At 36.2% G+C, this 15,651-nt stretch overlaps 1 protein-coding gene across 1 annotated transcript in view; it reads right to left on the bottom strand.

Moving 5' to 3' along the window:
* Positions 1 to 15,651, bottom strand: part of lmbrd1 (LMBR1 domain containing 1) — a 116,916-nt gene that overhangs the window by 87,523 nt on the left and 13,742 nt on the right. Inside the window, 2 exon segments of the mRNA XM_048205750.1 lie at positions 14,912 to 14,942; positions 14,944 to 14,976. Coding sequence (XP_048061707.1) covers positions 14,912 to 14,942; positions 14,944 to 14,976 — 64 coding nt within the window.

Below are 15,651 nucleotides of genomic sequence, written 5' to 3'. Positions count from 1 at the left end.
TCGCGGCATAGGCTATTTAAAAGACATACAACAGTTTTACACTGATATTGTAAGGACGTTGACTTTACATTTTCACTCCTCTAAACATGAACAAATCAAACTGCGATTGGTTGCTTTACGTGTCAGTCATGTGGCCTCTGGGCGGTCCTTGGCCAGGGAAAGCTGCTATGGAGTCCAGACCATCTGCCGTCAGTCTAAAAGTCTGGCTATGCTAGACTAGGCATGTTCAATCTGCTATTTTCCATACCTTCCAACTAATTTTAATCTTTTACTGATTTCAGTCTGAGTAAATGATGACAAACTTTTCATTTTTTCGGTCAACTATTCCTTTAAGGTGCATTAGTTATTCGTAGGGGTGTGACGAGACAGGTATCTCACGAGACGAGACGAGACGAGACGAGACTCAAGATTGAGTTCACGAGACGAGACAAGATTTTTTACACACTATTTTTAAGAAATCCTCAATGGCGAAATACATGACTAGAAAAAATATTCTGCAGGTGTATTTGAAATGTTTTAACTAATCATCTTAATGAATGTCATTTCAGTTCTACTTTCTGAGTATGAATTATCATATGCAGTAAAAGACAACAATACTCAAGTACTGTAAAAGGTTTTGCTACTAACTCAACTGACTGACTTCTCTTCTGTATGATTTCAGTCTCTTCAGACCTTACTGTACATGATTTATGAGCTTCTACAACTTTAGACCTCCTAACTGAACTCCTTTCCACAAACTGATCAGTATCAGTTTGTGGAACTCTCAGTATCACTACAGCATTTTGCACATGTGATGGCATGTTCTACCTTTACATTTCTTGTAAAAATGTCAGCACCACATGGACCCACACACCACAGGGCAGATGGCAATGGGACATTAATGTCACAGGAAAAAACACAGAGCTCGATGCCTGGTTAAAGCTCACCTCCCTATACAGTCTACAGTGAGACAGTATAACCTTTAAGTGTGAAGCTTGTCAGGATCTCTTTTTTTTTTTTTTTTTTTTTTTTTTTGCCTTGAATCCATTGTAATCTTTTTTTTTTTTTTTTTCTTTAAACACTGGATTTAAGTCTTCAGTTTCTCCAACTATATTTGGTGAATTTAAAAGAATATACCACTAATGTATAACTCACAGTAAGCTGTATTAAAGACAATTTTTAGATTCAAGGATCAGTTTAGAAAAACAAAAGAAAACACATGTACAGTAATTTAAACCTGTACCATGAATAAACATACACCATCATTCCAAAGTTTGGGTTCAGAGAGATTTTTTTTAAAGAAATTATTTTATTCAGTAAAGATGCATTAAACTGATTAAAAAGTGGCAGTAAAGACATTAACATTGTTATAAAAGATTTCTATTTGTAACAAAATATTACAGTTTCCACAAAAATATTAAGCAAAAACATCATGTTTTTAACTGTTATAATAATAAGAAATGTTTATTGAGCAACAAATCAGCATATTAGAATGATTACTGAAGGATCATGTGACACTGAAGACTGGAGTAATGATTCTGAAAAAATAAATTACATTTAAAACAGCTTTTTTAACTTGTAATAATATAGAATAATGCTGTTTTTATTGTATTTTTTGTTCAAATATTATTTCACAATATTATTGTTTTTACTGTATTTTTGTATCAAATAAAATGTAGCCTTGGTGAGCATAAGAGACTTCTTTCAAAAATATTACAAAATCTTACCAACGCCATACTTTTGAACAGTAGTGTAATGTAATAAAATGTGCAAATGTCACAATGTTTTGAATGTATAACAAAAACACTTGAACATTACACATGTAAATAAAGCCTAACATTAGTTATATTCAGTATAAAAACAGATTTTTTTTGCTTTGTGAGCTGAAGAGTTGTCCAAATAGTCCTTTTGAGACAGGACTTTCTGGGTAAATTAAATTCTGATTACGTACTACCGCCAAAGATGCAAATGCCACACGATTCCTGTGAATGCAGTTTACTTTAGATAAACAGTGCTTTACAGATAGTTATGCATTGTTTACTAGATTTTTCATTGCATTGTTCACATGAAGTAAACACCCCCAAAAAAAAAAAAAAAAAAAAAAAAAAATGTCAGAATGGTGTTAAACAAAAATGTATCCACCAGAAAAGTCCCATCTCAAAAGGACTATTTAGTAAAAGTTATGAATAAAATTATGCACCAGTACACTTGTCCCATTGTAAGTGCATTACTGTACGCACATTTTCCCTTTGATTTTACAATCTGAAGGACAAGTCAGAATAATTTGTGTTGTAGTTAACCCAGAACATTCTTTCAATAGTTATTAACATTATGATAGCTTAAACCAATAGACGCTCATTACAGGAAGTTTTTTATCTGGGCAGGTGGCCAAACACTGAACACTAAAAAAGGTCAAGCGGGTTTGTTAAAAAAAATTTCCTTTATTCATTTGGAAATACGTACTTAAACTCCAAACGTGCTCGCATGTCACAGGTGGTTTATGTGAAGAGGCAGTCTACTCTACTCAGCGGTGAACCTGGAACTGATTGTCACCAGATTGAAAATTAGCAGTCTGCGAAGCCTCTTGGCCTACGTGGGGCCTGTGGATTACAAATCAGCACAGGCAATAATTTTCAATTGTACTGTGGTGTTAGAAGCACTGACCTCTTGGGGCCAAACATTCTCTGACAGTAGTATTGCAAGAATACTGATGGTAATACAGCGCTGCATCTGAAGAGACTGGTGTTCGGTGATCTTCACATGATCAGACTGTGACAGAGCACATATTACTGTCAAACCAGTGCAAACAGAATGCAAAAAAAACTATGTTCTGCTTTTTCAATGGAGCATAGATGACACCTTCAGCAAGTAGGGTAATAATAGCTTTAATAAACAATATGGACTCACAGAAAGACATGATACCAGCTTTTGAAAAGAAGAAGTATAAAACATGGTTGTGCATCATTCAGAACTAATTTGCAAATGTTTTTTGATTCAATTGATTTCCTGAATTTAAATTGATTTTATATTATGGTGGAAGATGGGAAGTAAAATTGCACTTCTAATTTTTAAATTTAAGTAGAATTAAATGAAATTCAAAGAAATTCACACATAAACCCCAATAAGTTTGTCAGGATATTCCATAAATGTGTGTTCAGTAATGCACTTACAATGGGACAAGTGTACTGGTGAGTATTATGAGAAGAGGACAACAAAACAATAATAATAATAATAATAATAATAATAATAATAATAATAAAATTTACTTCCGGCATTGATAAGTTCGCGTTTCGAACCAAAATAATCCAACTGAATCAATTTGTGAGCCCATTTCATTGCATGGCATAGAGAAAATACAATGATAAAACATATTTGCATTGAATCATGCAAAGTAATATTTTTGCAACTTGAAATGTCATAATTTGAACTGTATCAATGTACTTTGCAGCTCAGAATAGTTGACACCTGATTGAAAAGAAAGCACTGTACCCTCAGTGGGGCGCATGGACTCAATGGGATTCCTCTGCCATCTTTACAGAAGGGAAAACGACATCAATTTCTTGAAGTCATGATGTATTTCAAGTCACAAATGGTGAATTGATGTGAAAATAGCACAAAAGGGAGGTAAGATCATCTCTTTATGCAACAAGTTACAGAATAAGGTACAGACCCGGAAGACTGGCACTCCAAACAGTTTCCTGAATTGATTTCACAGTTTATTCCCTCCTCAACCCATGCCTTTAAATATGCTTTCAAATGCTGCATTATGGAGCATTTGCTGAATATTGCCTTTAAAGGGTGAATACCAACAAAGAAACTCACGTGTTGCAAATTCAAGATGATTTATACATCAGTATTGCATGAAGACAGAAAATATTCAGTATGCAGTACAAAACTGCAGAATATGGTTTTTCGGCGCTGTTTTAGAGAGCTAAATATGGTTACCAGGATTCTGCCCCATTCAGAACTCAACTGAAGAAGCCTTTGCAATTACTATTCAATTCCAGGATTGGGGTATTTGAATTGGGGTAGCAGCCAGGATGCTGAATTGCAATTCAAATTCAAATAAATGTATAGAGAGACCAATAGATAGAACAACAAAACGGATGGATGGATGGATGGATGGATGGATGGATGGATCATACAGCTTTGGAAAGACACGAGTTTGAATAAATGATGATAGAATTTTTTGGCTAAACTATCCATGACAAAACATTGATTTGAGTACAGTTCAATCATTTCAACAGGAGAGCTTTATCTCTAGCTGCAGAACTAATTCTGGGATGGTGTATGATTTGAATGACTTTACTTTTATACTTTATACTCATTTTAAGTCTATGATGAGTTCTGCACAAGGACACACCTGACTGACTTTGGCCTTTATTTATTCAAGAGGACGTGAAAAGAGCCGATGGAGAGCGAGCAAAGAACCGAACGCCTACTCTAATTTTCCAGAAATGTTGATTTAAATGTGCACCGAGCTGGACACCTCAGTGACTCTTTGACAGTTGGATCTGATTATCTTACAGACGCAAAAGCATTTCTGGTATCCTTGTATGAAAGTTCAAAAACCTTCAAGTTAAAATTCAGGAAAGCTTTCAGCTTTTAAACAGTCTTGACATTTCAAACAAACACGTGGATTGGTAACAGACTCCAGGCTGGATGATAGGAAGCCTTTAAGCTCAAGATACCGGATGTATCCAGGGACTTTTAGGGATGCTTTTCCATTTAACCTTGTACTTTGCAGCCAAACCTCAAGGTAGTGGCTGTCCACTCTAAAGAACACTACATTAAATAGAAATGCTGCCCAAGGACTTGGCCCCAGGCCATCTGAACAAATATATATTTTCCCTTTAATTACTTAACCTATGAGGTTAATCTCCAGGGATGTCTTGGATGGGGGCTTCAGCTGCAATCCATCTGGGTTTACCATCCCAGTCCCGATCATCAAAATCCCCGCCACGAGGCACAGGCACCATGATGCGCCTCTCAGAAATTGGGCCGAGCATTAATGGCAGGCAGAGCGGGGCGACATTTGAATCCTTCCTGTATACGCTTTGGCCTGAGCTCTCATCTCAGCAGGTTCAAGGACCTTGCACCATGCACAGCTGCCCACTTCAATAAATGCACAATCTGTCAGTGTTTGCTGCTGTTGGGCACCACCAGTGACTTGCACTTTCCATTAGCGATCATGCTGAAACATGCACGAAGAACAGAGAGCAAGCCAAAAAACACATTAATGCTCGCACTGGGTCTCTTTGACTAATAACTGTGCAGTGTTCTTTCTTAAGTGTGCACAAAAGTTAACGTGCAAAATTTACACCGAAACAGGTGTGTGCATATAAATAAAAATATAAATACTGACCCTACAACAAGTCATCTTATGTATTATTATTATTGTGAATTTTATATATATATATATATATATATATATATATATATATATATATATATATATATATATATATATATATATATATATATATATATATATATACACACTGCCCTCTAAAAGTTTGGAATTGCCCTAGAAAAGTTTGTGGTTTTGGACAATATTGGCCTAAATCCTTTTTAATTTGTGATAATTTTGCACTGATAAGGGACAACACAAACTATGAAAACATATTTTATTACATAAACAGTTTATACACAGAAAAAAACTTAAATTTTCCATTCCTCAAAATATCCACCATTAGCAGCTATCTGACCTAAACTGGGTTCTAATTGGTTGATTGTATTCTAAACTTAATTGGCAATCAATTGTTGAAGCTATTAAGGTGGGCTGACCCAAAAATCTTTTACAAACCTGGGCCAAGTTTAAACCAGTAACCAGGCATCACAGCTGGCAAAGGGGCATGTCTGACTTTGACATGTATATATTGCCATTATTATGTAATCAAAATGAAAATTATTATTGTTGGTCTTCAATGATAATGTCAATTTACTTCAATGTATTTGTACCACAAAATGATAAGGATTTATGCTGATATCGTCCAAAACCACACTTTGCCAGGGGTGTTTCCAAACTTTTGGAGAGTAGTGTATATTATATATATATATATATATATATATATATATATATATATATATATATATATATATATATATATATATATACAACATAAGACTTATAACCATGGATAGACAGAGTGATATACAGACAGACAGACAGACAAGTAGACAGACAAAGACGACAGAACAATAGATAGAAAGAAGATAGATAGAACGATAGACAGAACAATAGAAGGTTAGATAGGTAGAATGATACATAGACAGATAGAACAATAGAAGGACAGATCAATAGAACGATAGATAAAAAGACAGAAAGATAGAACGATAGATAGAAATATAGAATGATAGATAGAATGAAAGATAAAATAAAAAGATAGAACAATAGATGGAATGATGGAACGATAGATGGAATGATGGAACGATAGATGGAATGATAGATGGAATGATAGATGGAACGATAGATAGATAGATAGATAGATAGATAGATAGATAGATAGATAGATAGATAGATAGATAGATAGATAGATAGATAGATAGATAGATAGATAGATAGATAGATAGATAGATCTGGGTGTTTTAGCCTGTTGCTTTGTGGAATATAGAACAAAAGAAATAGGAATGGAATGATGGAACGATAGATGGAACGATAGATCAAATAAAAAGATAGAACGATAGATGGAACGATATATGGAATGATGGAACGATAGATAGATAGATAGATAGACAGACAGATAGATGGAATGATAGATGGAACGATAGATAGATAGATAGATAGATAGATAGATAGATAGATAGATAGATAGATAGATAGATAGATAGATAGATAGATAGATAGATAGATAGATAGATAGATAGATAGATAGATAGATAGATAGATAGATAGATAGATAGATAGATAGATAGATAGATCTGGGTGTTTTAGCCTGTTGCTTTGTGGAATATAGAACAAAAGAAATAGGAATGGAATGATGGAACGATAGATGGAACGATAGATCAAATAAAAAGACAGAACGATAGATGGAACGATATATGGAATGATGGAACAATAGATAGACAGACAGACAGACAGACAGACAGACAGACAGACAGATAGATAGATAGATAGATAGATAGATAGATAGATAGATAGATAGATAGAATGAAGGACAGACAGACAGAGATAGATAGATAGATAGATAGATAGATAGATAGATAGATAGATAGATAGATAGATAGATAGATAGATAGATAGATAGATAGATAGATAGATAGATAGATAGATAGATAGATAGATAGATAGATAGATAGATAGATCTGGGTGTTTTAGCCTGTTGCTTCGTTGACCCGAGCAACTCTGCAAAAATTGTATAAATGGTATAATGCCTCCCTTTAAAAAGATTACACTTCATAAAAGATCAGGAAAAGAGCTATTTCGAACAATGTCTTCTTTACACATACACAAGAAAATCCTCTAAGATTTATGAAGTTCATTGTCAGATTTTCTGAACCAAGATATTTCAGGGTTTGAAAGCCGTCACATGATTACAGCTAAAGTGTTGTCTTACACAAAGTACAAACCCATTTTCAGCTTAACACATGACACAGCACTGCAGAGTTTGATTAAAACTGAGCGGCTGTAACAAGAAAAAAGCTCTTGAAGGGGCTGTTTAGCATGTCAGTTGATTTTGAGAGGGCTTCACGTTGGGATACGAATTACGCCTATAACAAATGCTGAATATTTATGCACCTGACATCAAGCTTAAAAGCATGTTTGACAAAAGGAATGCACCACAATAAAATAATTACAACCAAGTCTGTAGAGCCCAACTGCTTTAGAAGAAAGCCATCTCTTCCTCCTTCAGGACAAATTTGTGGTGATTGCCACACACTGCACCGAGATAAAGTTAGCGCTGTAATTATTCCGTTTGCACAGACATGGGCGGACAGGGATCTCAGATTCGGCTTTGTAAAGAAGCCTTTGAGGCTTTGACCTGCCAGTCTCCTCAAATGTATTGGATTCAGCTTTGCTGTGATAGATGGAGCTTGATCTCCACCTACAGGCTGCTGGGAAATCTCTTCTGCACATGATGCCGAGATGGGAGGGGGGCCCGCAATCAATGCGACTAATTCAAGAACTGCAGCAGAGCGAAAATGCCACCAAGAGGAAGAAAAAAAAGCAGCAGGATAATTCCGTTTGAAGGCTCTGCAGTTATGTCCATGGAGAAAACAATATATACATACATTAATGGCAGTATAACGACCTGTGTGCTAGAGACTGCGGGAGCAGCTTGCAGGATGCAGCTATTGATTGAGGACAATCTATTAATTACTGTTAGATATCACTGCAGCAGGTGATTTTAATGCAAATACCCTAAGCTCAGATGGTTGAGTGTTAATGGCGGCTGGTGGAAACGCAGCGTGCGGCATCTTTTTCAGAGAACAAAGGCACATTTCTTGGATGAGCTCTTGAGAGGCGTTGACACCACACTTTTGCAAAAGATTCAAATTTGTTTCTATTCCTCCCCCTGCTTGGCTTGCGTTTCTCTGGATGAGACAGTTGTTCTTCTCCGAGTCCATCCCCACGAGGACAGCGGGATGAGCTCGAGAGCAAACGAAAAGAAAGACAAACATTTGTCATCAGGAATACAAAAGCAAACATTAAATCTCTGCTGAATAAACCCCTGCGCTCTCGATGACTGTAGCATGTTGAATATGAAAATACAGGAAACTGAAAACTGCACACGAGTCATTCCATGCAAGAGATACTATTTGTGTCCATATTTAATGAAGTGCACAAACTCAAAACACAAAAATCACAAACTCAAACATCTGCTATTGAGAATTTTTCAAACTTAAATGTATTAATTCAAAACTTATTATAAACTTTTTCTTATATTATATGATATATTTCTTAAATATATTATTTTACCTGCTAATGATATAGGTTTTATTTCTATTTTTAAAGGAGTAAATGTCAAAAACAACTTTGCACAATAGATTGAATGGTTTTCCCATTAATTTTAGTCCACTGATATTAAATAAATATAAAATAAATATGTTTAAAACATGTATAAAATACAAATAAATTATTAAAGAAACATTACTAAAACTATTACTTTTAATATATATCATCTATCCATTCATTAAATAAATACACATAAAATAAATATATATACACATGTATCTATATGTATACACACACACACACACACACACATAAATGTATGAACATATATATATATATATATATATATACAGGGTGCAATTTGTGAAAAAAACAGAGGGGGGGATGTTTTTTTTTTGGAAAATTTGTTAAAAACCACAGTGGAGCTATATACTATTTTTGGCAGCTGTTACAGAAACATTTTTACAAAAAAATCTTCTGATTTAACCTTGAGATTTGACGTATTAGATAGCTTAAATATTTGCACCACCACAATGACACTAATAATTCTTAATTTCTAATAGAAATGCAAAATCAATCGGTAGTTATTAATAGAATAACGAGACACAAACCTTTACATTCAATCGCGTTTGGTCCCATTTATTTTTGATCACAGTGCATACACATATAAACTTTAAGTCCAAAAGTGCGCACATTTAGAGAAATACACATTTACCTCATATTTCATTAGATAGAATAAGCCGGGCCGTACGCAGGGTTTCATAATTACCTAGGTCAGAAAATGTTGTTTGCTAGGGGGTTACGAGGGCATGCTCCCCCGAGACAATTTAGATTTCCCTGGTGTACATATGTGCATTTTTAAGACGTTTTAAGGCCAACAAATTGGATAACAATTTAAAACCATGTCAGCAAATACATGTATGCACAGTTTTGAGGCAGCTTTAAATCGCATGTTTGGTAATTGCATGACTTAACTTACAACAGAACAACGACGGTCATTGTTCGTAGTTTCTTTTGTGCTTTATTTAAGCTATAATAAAGTAATTATGCAGCGCGCGCCGGCGCGTTTGCGCATGCAATTCTTGAGTGTGCGCCACGAGCACTTTATAACGGCTGATAGGACAGTCGTGTTAATTTTACTGAAAGTTTTACTGACATAGCCTGACAACATCTCATCTGACCGCAGTTCACTGTTGTTCAACTGAGGCTCATTCGTCGCCACCTGTAGCCTACCTTTTCCTCGCTCGTTTGACTTGCACCTGACGCTGAGGTGAAGCCGGAATGCGCGTCTGAAAAGTGTCCGTTTGTTGTGGCTGTAAAGAGACAGTTCTATATAAACGCAGCGTTTTACATGGTGATGTTTTTTTTTAAAAAAAGATTTTTATTTTTGGTATTTTATATGCTTTGTTGGTGGTTTGTGGAGTAGCATCACCCGGGGGGGGGGGGGGGATATTTTTAATAATTCAAAATTATTCAGCAGAGGCAGGGATACATAGACCAGAAGGGGGAAATACACCCCCCCCCCCCCCCCCCCTACAAATCGCACCCTATTATACATATACACACACACATATTTGTTTATTTTATGTGTACAGAAAGCAATTATATTGTTGAATTTGCTTTAGTAGCATTTCCACCGAAATTACCTGGAACAATTTGTCCCCCAGGCCTGTTGCTGTTTCCACTGTGGTTTCCATTGTGGTCTAAAGTACCATGAAGATTAGACAAATTAGTCCAGTGACGTAGGACTGCGCTTGACTTTCCAGTTCCTGCTGGATTTTGTCCTCCACATATAAGCTTAATAAAGCCTGAACCTCATCGCCGGTCGATCGGTCGTATTTTTTTAAACTCCACTGTTGATTCAAATAGCAAACAACTCTTACTGAACGCACCACAACAGACTTTTAAAAATGCTATGTGGAAAAAAAAATGATGCGTGGAGTCAACCAATCGAAATGCTGCATGAACTCAACCAATCGGCATGTTCAGCGCCAAGTCCCACCCCCGAAATTTCCTGAACTTTGAAAAAGTACTACCTCACAAGCAGGGACTTTCTGAGGGGGAAATTTTTACCCGGAACTTCATTTAGAACCTGGTCCCTGCTGTCGAAATGAGTACCCTCCACCAGGAGGGGGGGTCGTGGCTTTTGTCACCTGCTACATGAACATATGTAAGTATCTGCTAAATAAATAAATGTCTGATGATAGAAGGCCATAAGCTTGATAACAGGAGCAGCAACCCGTCACGTTCCCCTGTCAAATGTTCAGAATATGCAAAGATATTGATTTCTATTAATGTATCTTAAGATGGCACAAAACAATTTAGACAAACTTAATGATGTTCATTGTCTGAAAAAAATTTATCAAGTCTTACAGAAATTTACTTTAAAGTTACCTTCCCAAAAACACCTGTCTTCTGAATGACTCGGATGTAGTACAGCACACCTACTGCGTTTGCATCGACTCAAACCCCCTCCACAGTCCACACACTGGTCTTCAAAGCCAACATATTTGCCCATTATAACCATTTTTCTAGTGAACAGATCGTTCTGCTGCTGAGGCTGTGTTAGTCATAATCACACGCCATCAGACAGCCATCTCTCCCCAAACTCAAAGTCACCGGTATCTCTCTATTCCACCTCCACACATGATGCCTGCACAGAGGACCACACAGCACACCAGGATGACTTGAACAATGGGGTTTTCTTTTCTTTTCAAATTTCATTTTCTTTCAGAAGTACAAATAAAGCATTCTCACATCTTTTGAGGATAGTCAGCATGGTGCAACCCCTGATCTTCCAGAAAACCCAGAAATGAAGCAATCAAAGCCTTTGTGGATGCCACAAGACGCAGAAGAGAACGGCACGCGGTGTTCACGTGCTTCTGCGCAGCTGTGTGTGTGTGTTCTTGTATACATGGTTTATGAGGACACAAATGTGTATAATGACATGGTCATTATAAACACTTCATGTGTCCTCGTATACCAAATGGCTTAAAAAAAACAAAAAACAAAAAAACAACTAAACTGTGATTTTTTAAAATTCAAAAAATGCAAGTAGTTTTCTGTGATGGGTAGGTTTAGGGGTAGCGCAGGGGGATAGAATATACAGTTTGTACAGTATAAAAACCATTACGTCTATGGAGAGTCCCCGTAAACCTCATCGTGCAGCCCTAGTAGAGCCCTTTGAAGCTGCATTTAAACAGCAATTTGGACCTTCAACACTTAGAAGTCCACTATATGGAAAAATAAAATCCTGGAATGTTTTCCTCAAAAACCTTAATTTCTTTTCGACTGAAGAAAGAAAGACAAACATCTTGGATGACATGGTGGTGAGTAAATATCAGGAAATTTTAATTCTGAAGTGAACTAATCCTTTACGAAAACGCAGTTTACCGTGTTTCATTTTGGACTTTATATTCTCAATGTTTACCAGTAGAATCACATCTATCTATTTATAAGTTTCATTATTAAAGTTAACCCTTTAACCCACAATGTACCGCTGGTGGGCAATTGCTTTGTTTGATATAAATTATTTATTTATCTTCATAAACTAGGCATATAACTCTACACTATTTGAAAGCTGAAAACTTTAAAATTCAACCTCTGAAGTCTGTTTGTCAATCAATGCATTATAGCAAAATAATATGGTAAACTGGAAAGAAAACAATTTTTGCAAAAGGGACACTGTAATGTTTCAGCTCCTCTGTTTGCAATCAGATCGTTTTAAGCTGCTAGACTAAAAAGGTTTCAGTCCAAGGATCCAGGTCTCATTGTACACAATTCATCATCAGTGCATTATTCTAAAGGGAACAAAAATGGTTGTTTTCATAATACTAATGACTTTCTTCAGAATGCAATAACTTTCTCTGCATCTGGAATAACTTTTCTGTTCTGCTGACATAACCAAGGCTGTGCTGATTAAATAAAGTGACTTTCTTCCTTCTCTGCAACACAAAACAACACATTTTGAAGAATGTTTCAACTGCTTTTGTGTATAAAATGAAAGTCTGTAGGAATAAAAACAACTTTACTGACTTTCATAATATGGAAAAAAAAAAAAAAAAAAAACAGAAACATCTTTCAAAATATATTATTTTGTGTTCTGCAAAATAAATAAAGTCCTTGGTTTGGAACGACATGAGGGTGAGTAAAAATGACTTTGAAATCCCTTTAAACAACTAGTTTTTTTAATTTTATGAAAAATATGAGTTGCTATGTGGTTTATATTCTTAGCATGTTGTTCTGGGTAGTTCTGATTGCTTATTAGTCCAAATCAAAAGCATCAAACCCCTAACCATAAGCATGAGCAATAGCAATGTAGATGCTTAAGTCTTAAAGGGGACCTATTATGCCCCTTTTCACAAAATGTAATATAAGTCTCTGGTGTCCCCAGAATATGTCTGAAGTTTCAGATCAAAATACCCCACAGATCACTTTTAGTTTGTCAAATTTGCCCCTATTTGGGTGTGAGCAAAAACACACCGTTTTTGTGTGTGTCCCTTTAAATGCAAATGAGCTGCTGCTATAGGCCCCCGTCAGAAGAGGGTGGAGCTTTAACAGCTCACGCTTTGGTTGCTCAACAACAACAAAGCTGGAGAATCTCACGCAGCCAAAATGATGATTGTCAGTAGCGGTGTTCAGCTTTACATTGTTCAAACCGGAGTCGGACACTGATGGAGAGACTCAGGAAGAAGTTACAACTTTTAGAATGCATCTTTTGTGCAAATCCAACATTGAACTGATACTCATTTGTGAAGCAGTTCAACGTAAAATGACCGCATGGTAACAACGCTCTACTACAACAACTCTTCCTCTTCTCTAAAGCAGCCCAACATGGCCTAACCCCTTTGTTGTGTCGAAATGCTTTGCATTGAATTTTGAGCATCGTAACTCTGCAGATGTTGTTTATGCTCAGACAGCAACATTAGACACTAACTAAAGTTAAAAAGGTGAAATCATAATCAAGGACTCCTTTAATAAGGACCATTAATAATATAATAGTGTACTTTTCATGATCCAATCAAATCCCAATGGATGTTTTACACTGAATATTCAGTTTCACTCTGAAATGTTACTGTAAATGCATCACAAACACTTCACATCATCCATAACAACAGCATATAGCTAGTTTCTCTGCATTATGTTCTGTCACAAATCACTCCAAAATTCTCCTGAAAACAGAAGTTTTGTTGTCAAAGTATATCTAATAAACCTATCGAATCAATTTTGAGCACAAGATCATATTTTGTTTCGTTCTTGGAGAACACAGGCCGACAGCTGGACAAGGGATTTGCGGCGTGTCTACCTGCACTGTCATCGTTAATCTTCTGATGCTTTTCTGACGATGGAAGTGAGGGTTTTTGATTGGCTGGTTTGTATTGGCTGACAGCTTGTCTCTAGCGCATTTGGCACTGCTCAACAGACGCCGTGCCGCTCTACTACTGACGGCCTGTTCCGCGCAGCATCTGTTTGCAAATTCAAATGATAATCAAGCAACTGTGCCATAACTCAATTTTATGTTACCTTGTCCCAGCTTCCAGCATTCCTAAAAGATATTAGTTAAAGTGGAAGCAATGGAAGACTCAATTAAAGTGTGCATGCATGTCACTGAGATATATTTAATGCTATGAAGTCATAAACAGAGGATGCGGTTCCAAAAAAGATGTGACAAACCGCGTTCGCAAGTCCTCCCGACCTTGTTCACGGAAAAGGTCACTGACTAATGCATTTTTTTACCCTCGCAGACAAGAGATTTATTCAGCTGAAAACTGCACTCACTTTAGCTTGATTTGACCAAGACGGTTTCGCACAAATAAAACCATCCAGCGACTTAACTGCCAGCTTTTGTAGGCTGATGTCAGATCATGAGAGTCCCGTAATTTATAACCCAAGTCAATGGACATTAACAACGAGCTACAGACCGGACTGTGCCGGCTTCCAAACAATAAGGGCAGCAGATGATGAAGGAATATGAACAGTACATTTTCTAAAATGCAAGGTAAGGAAATTGAATTTACTGTGTCATTTAGTACTTACTGTAGTAGCCGTACAAAACTGTGTTTTCGATCCTGCTGTCTTGTCTCATTGTTTGCCGCCCATTCCTGAATTTACAAAAAAAAAAAAAAAAAAAAAAAAACGTCAAAAAAAATATGAAATACACTGGCATACATTCAATCACATCAAGATGCATCTATTCTTCAATTCTTCAGATCACACCAGATACTATAGGGCTGTCAATTGATTAAAATTTTTTATAAATACAAAAAAAATGACATATTTCTCAGTATATGCTCAACATTAAGAATAAACATAAAACTGGCTTTAGATGTCGATAAATTGTTTTACTTCCATATCATCAAACATTGATTATTAGTGGTCAGGAGGCATGATAAATTGTATTATTTTTTCATATTGTATTAAATCAGCAATGCTACTAAATTCATGTGTTAAATTGACAGCCCTACAAGATACACAAACAATGTAGCACAATCTATGATGCAGGATATGAAACTCAAAGGATAAAAATATGACCAACAAATATATCGGTCCATACAGTGAGGTAAAACATGATTTTTATGACAAGACTTCAAATGGTGCCATGGGACAGTGGTGATACAAAGAAGTGGCTCTCCAAGCACAGTGTGTTTTTTATTCCCAATGTGTCAGAGATTCCATCAAAAACGTGACCTGACACTTTGATGACTCACAGGTTCTCGGAGTAGATCCAAATGCCAGAGAGAATTGCTGTCTGCCTTGCTGCAGTAAATCACTCTCTC

Source organism: Megalobrama amblycephala, linkage group LG10 (genome assembly GCF_018812025.1).
Source record: "Megalobrama amblycephala isolate DHTTF-2021 linkage group LG10, ASM1881202v1, whole genome shotgun sequence".
NCBI lineage: Eukaryota > Metazoa > Chordata > Actinopteri > Cypriniformes > Xenocyprididae > Megalobrama > Megalobrama amblycephala.
Note: the sequence above shows the minus strand (reverse complement) of the source record. Positions and strands in the feature narration are given on the sequence as shown.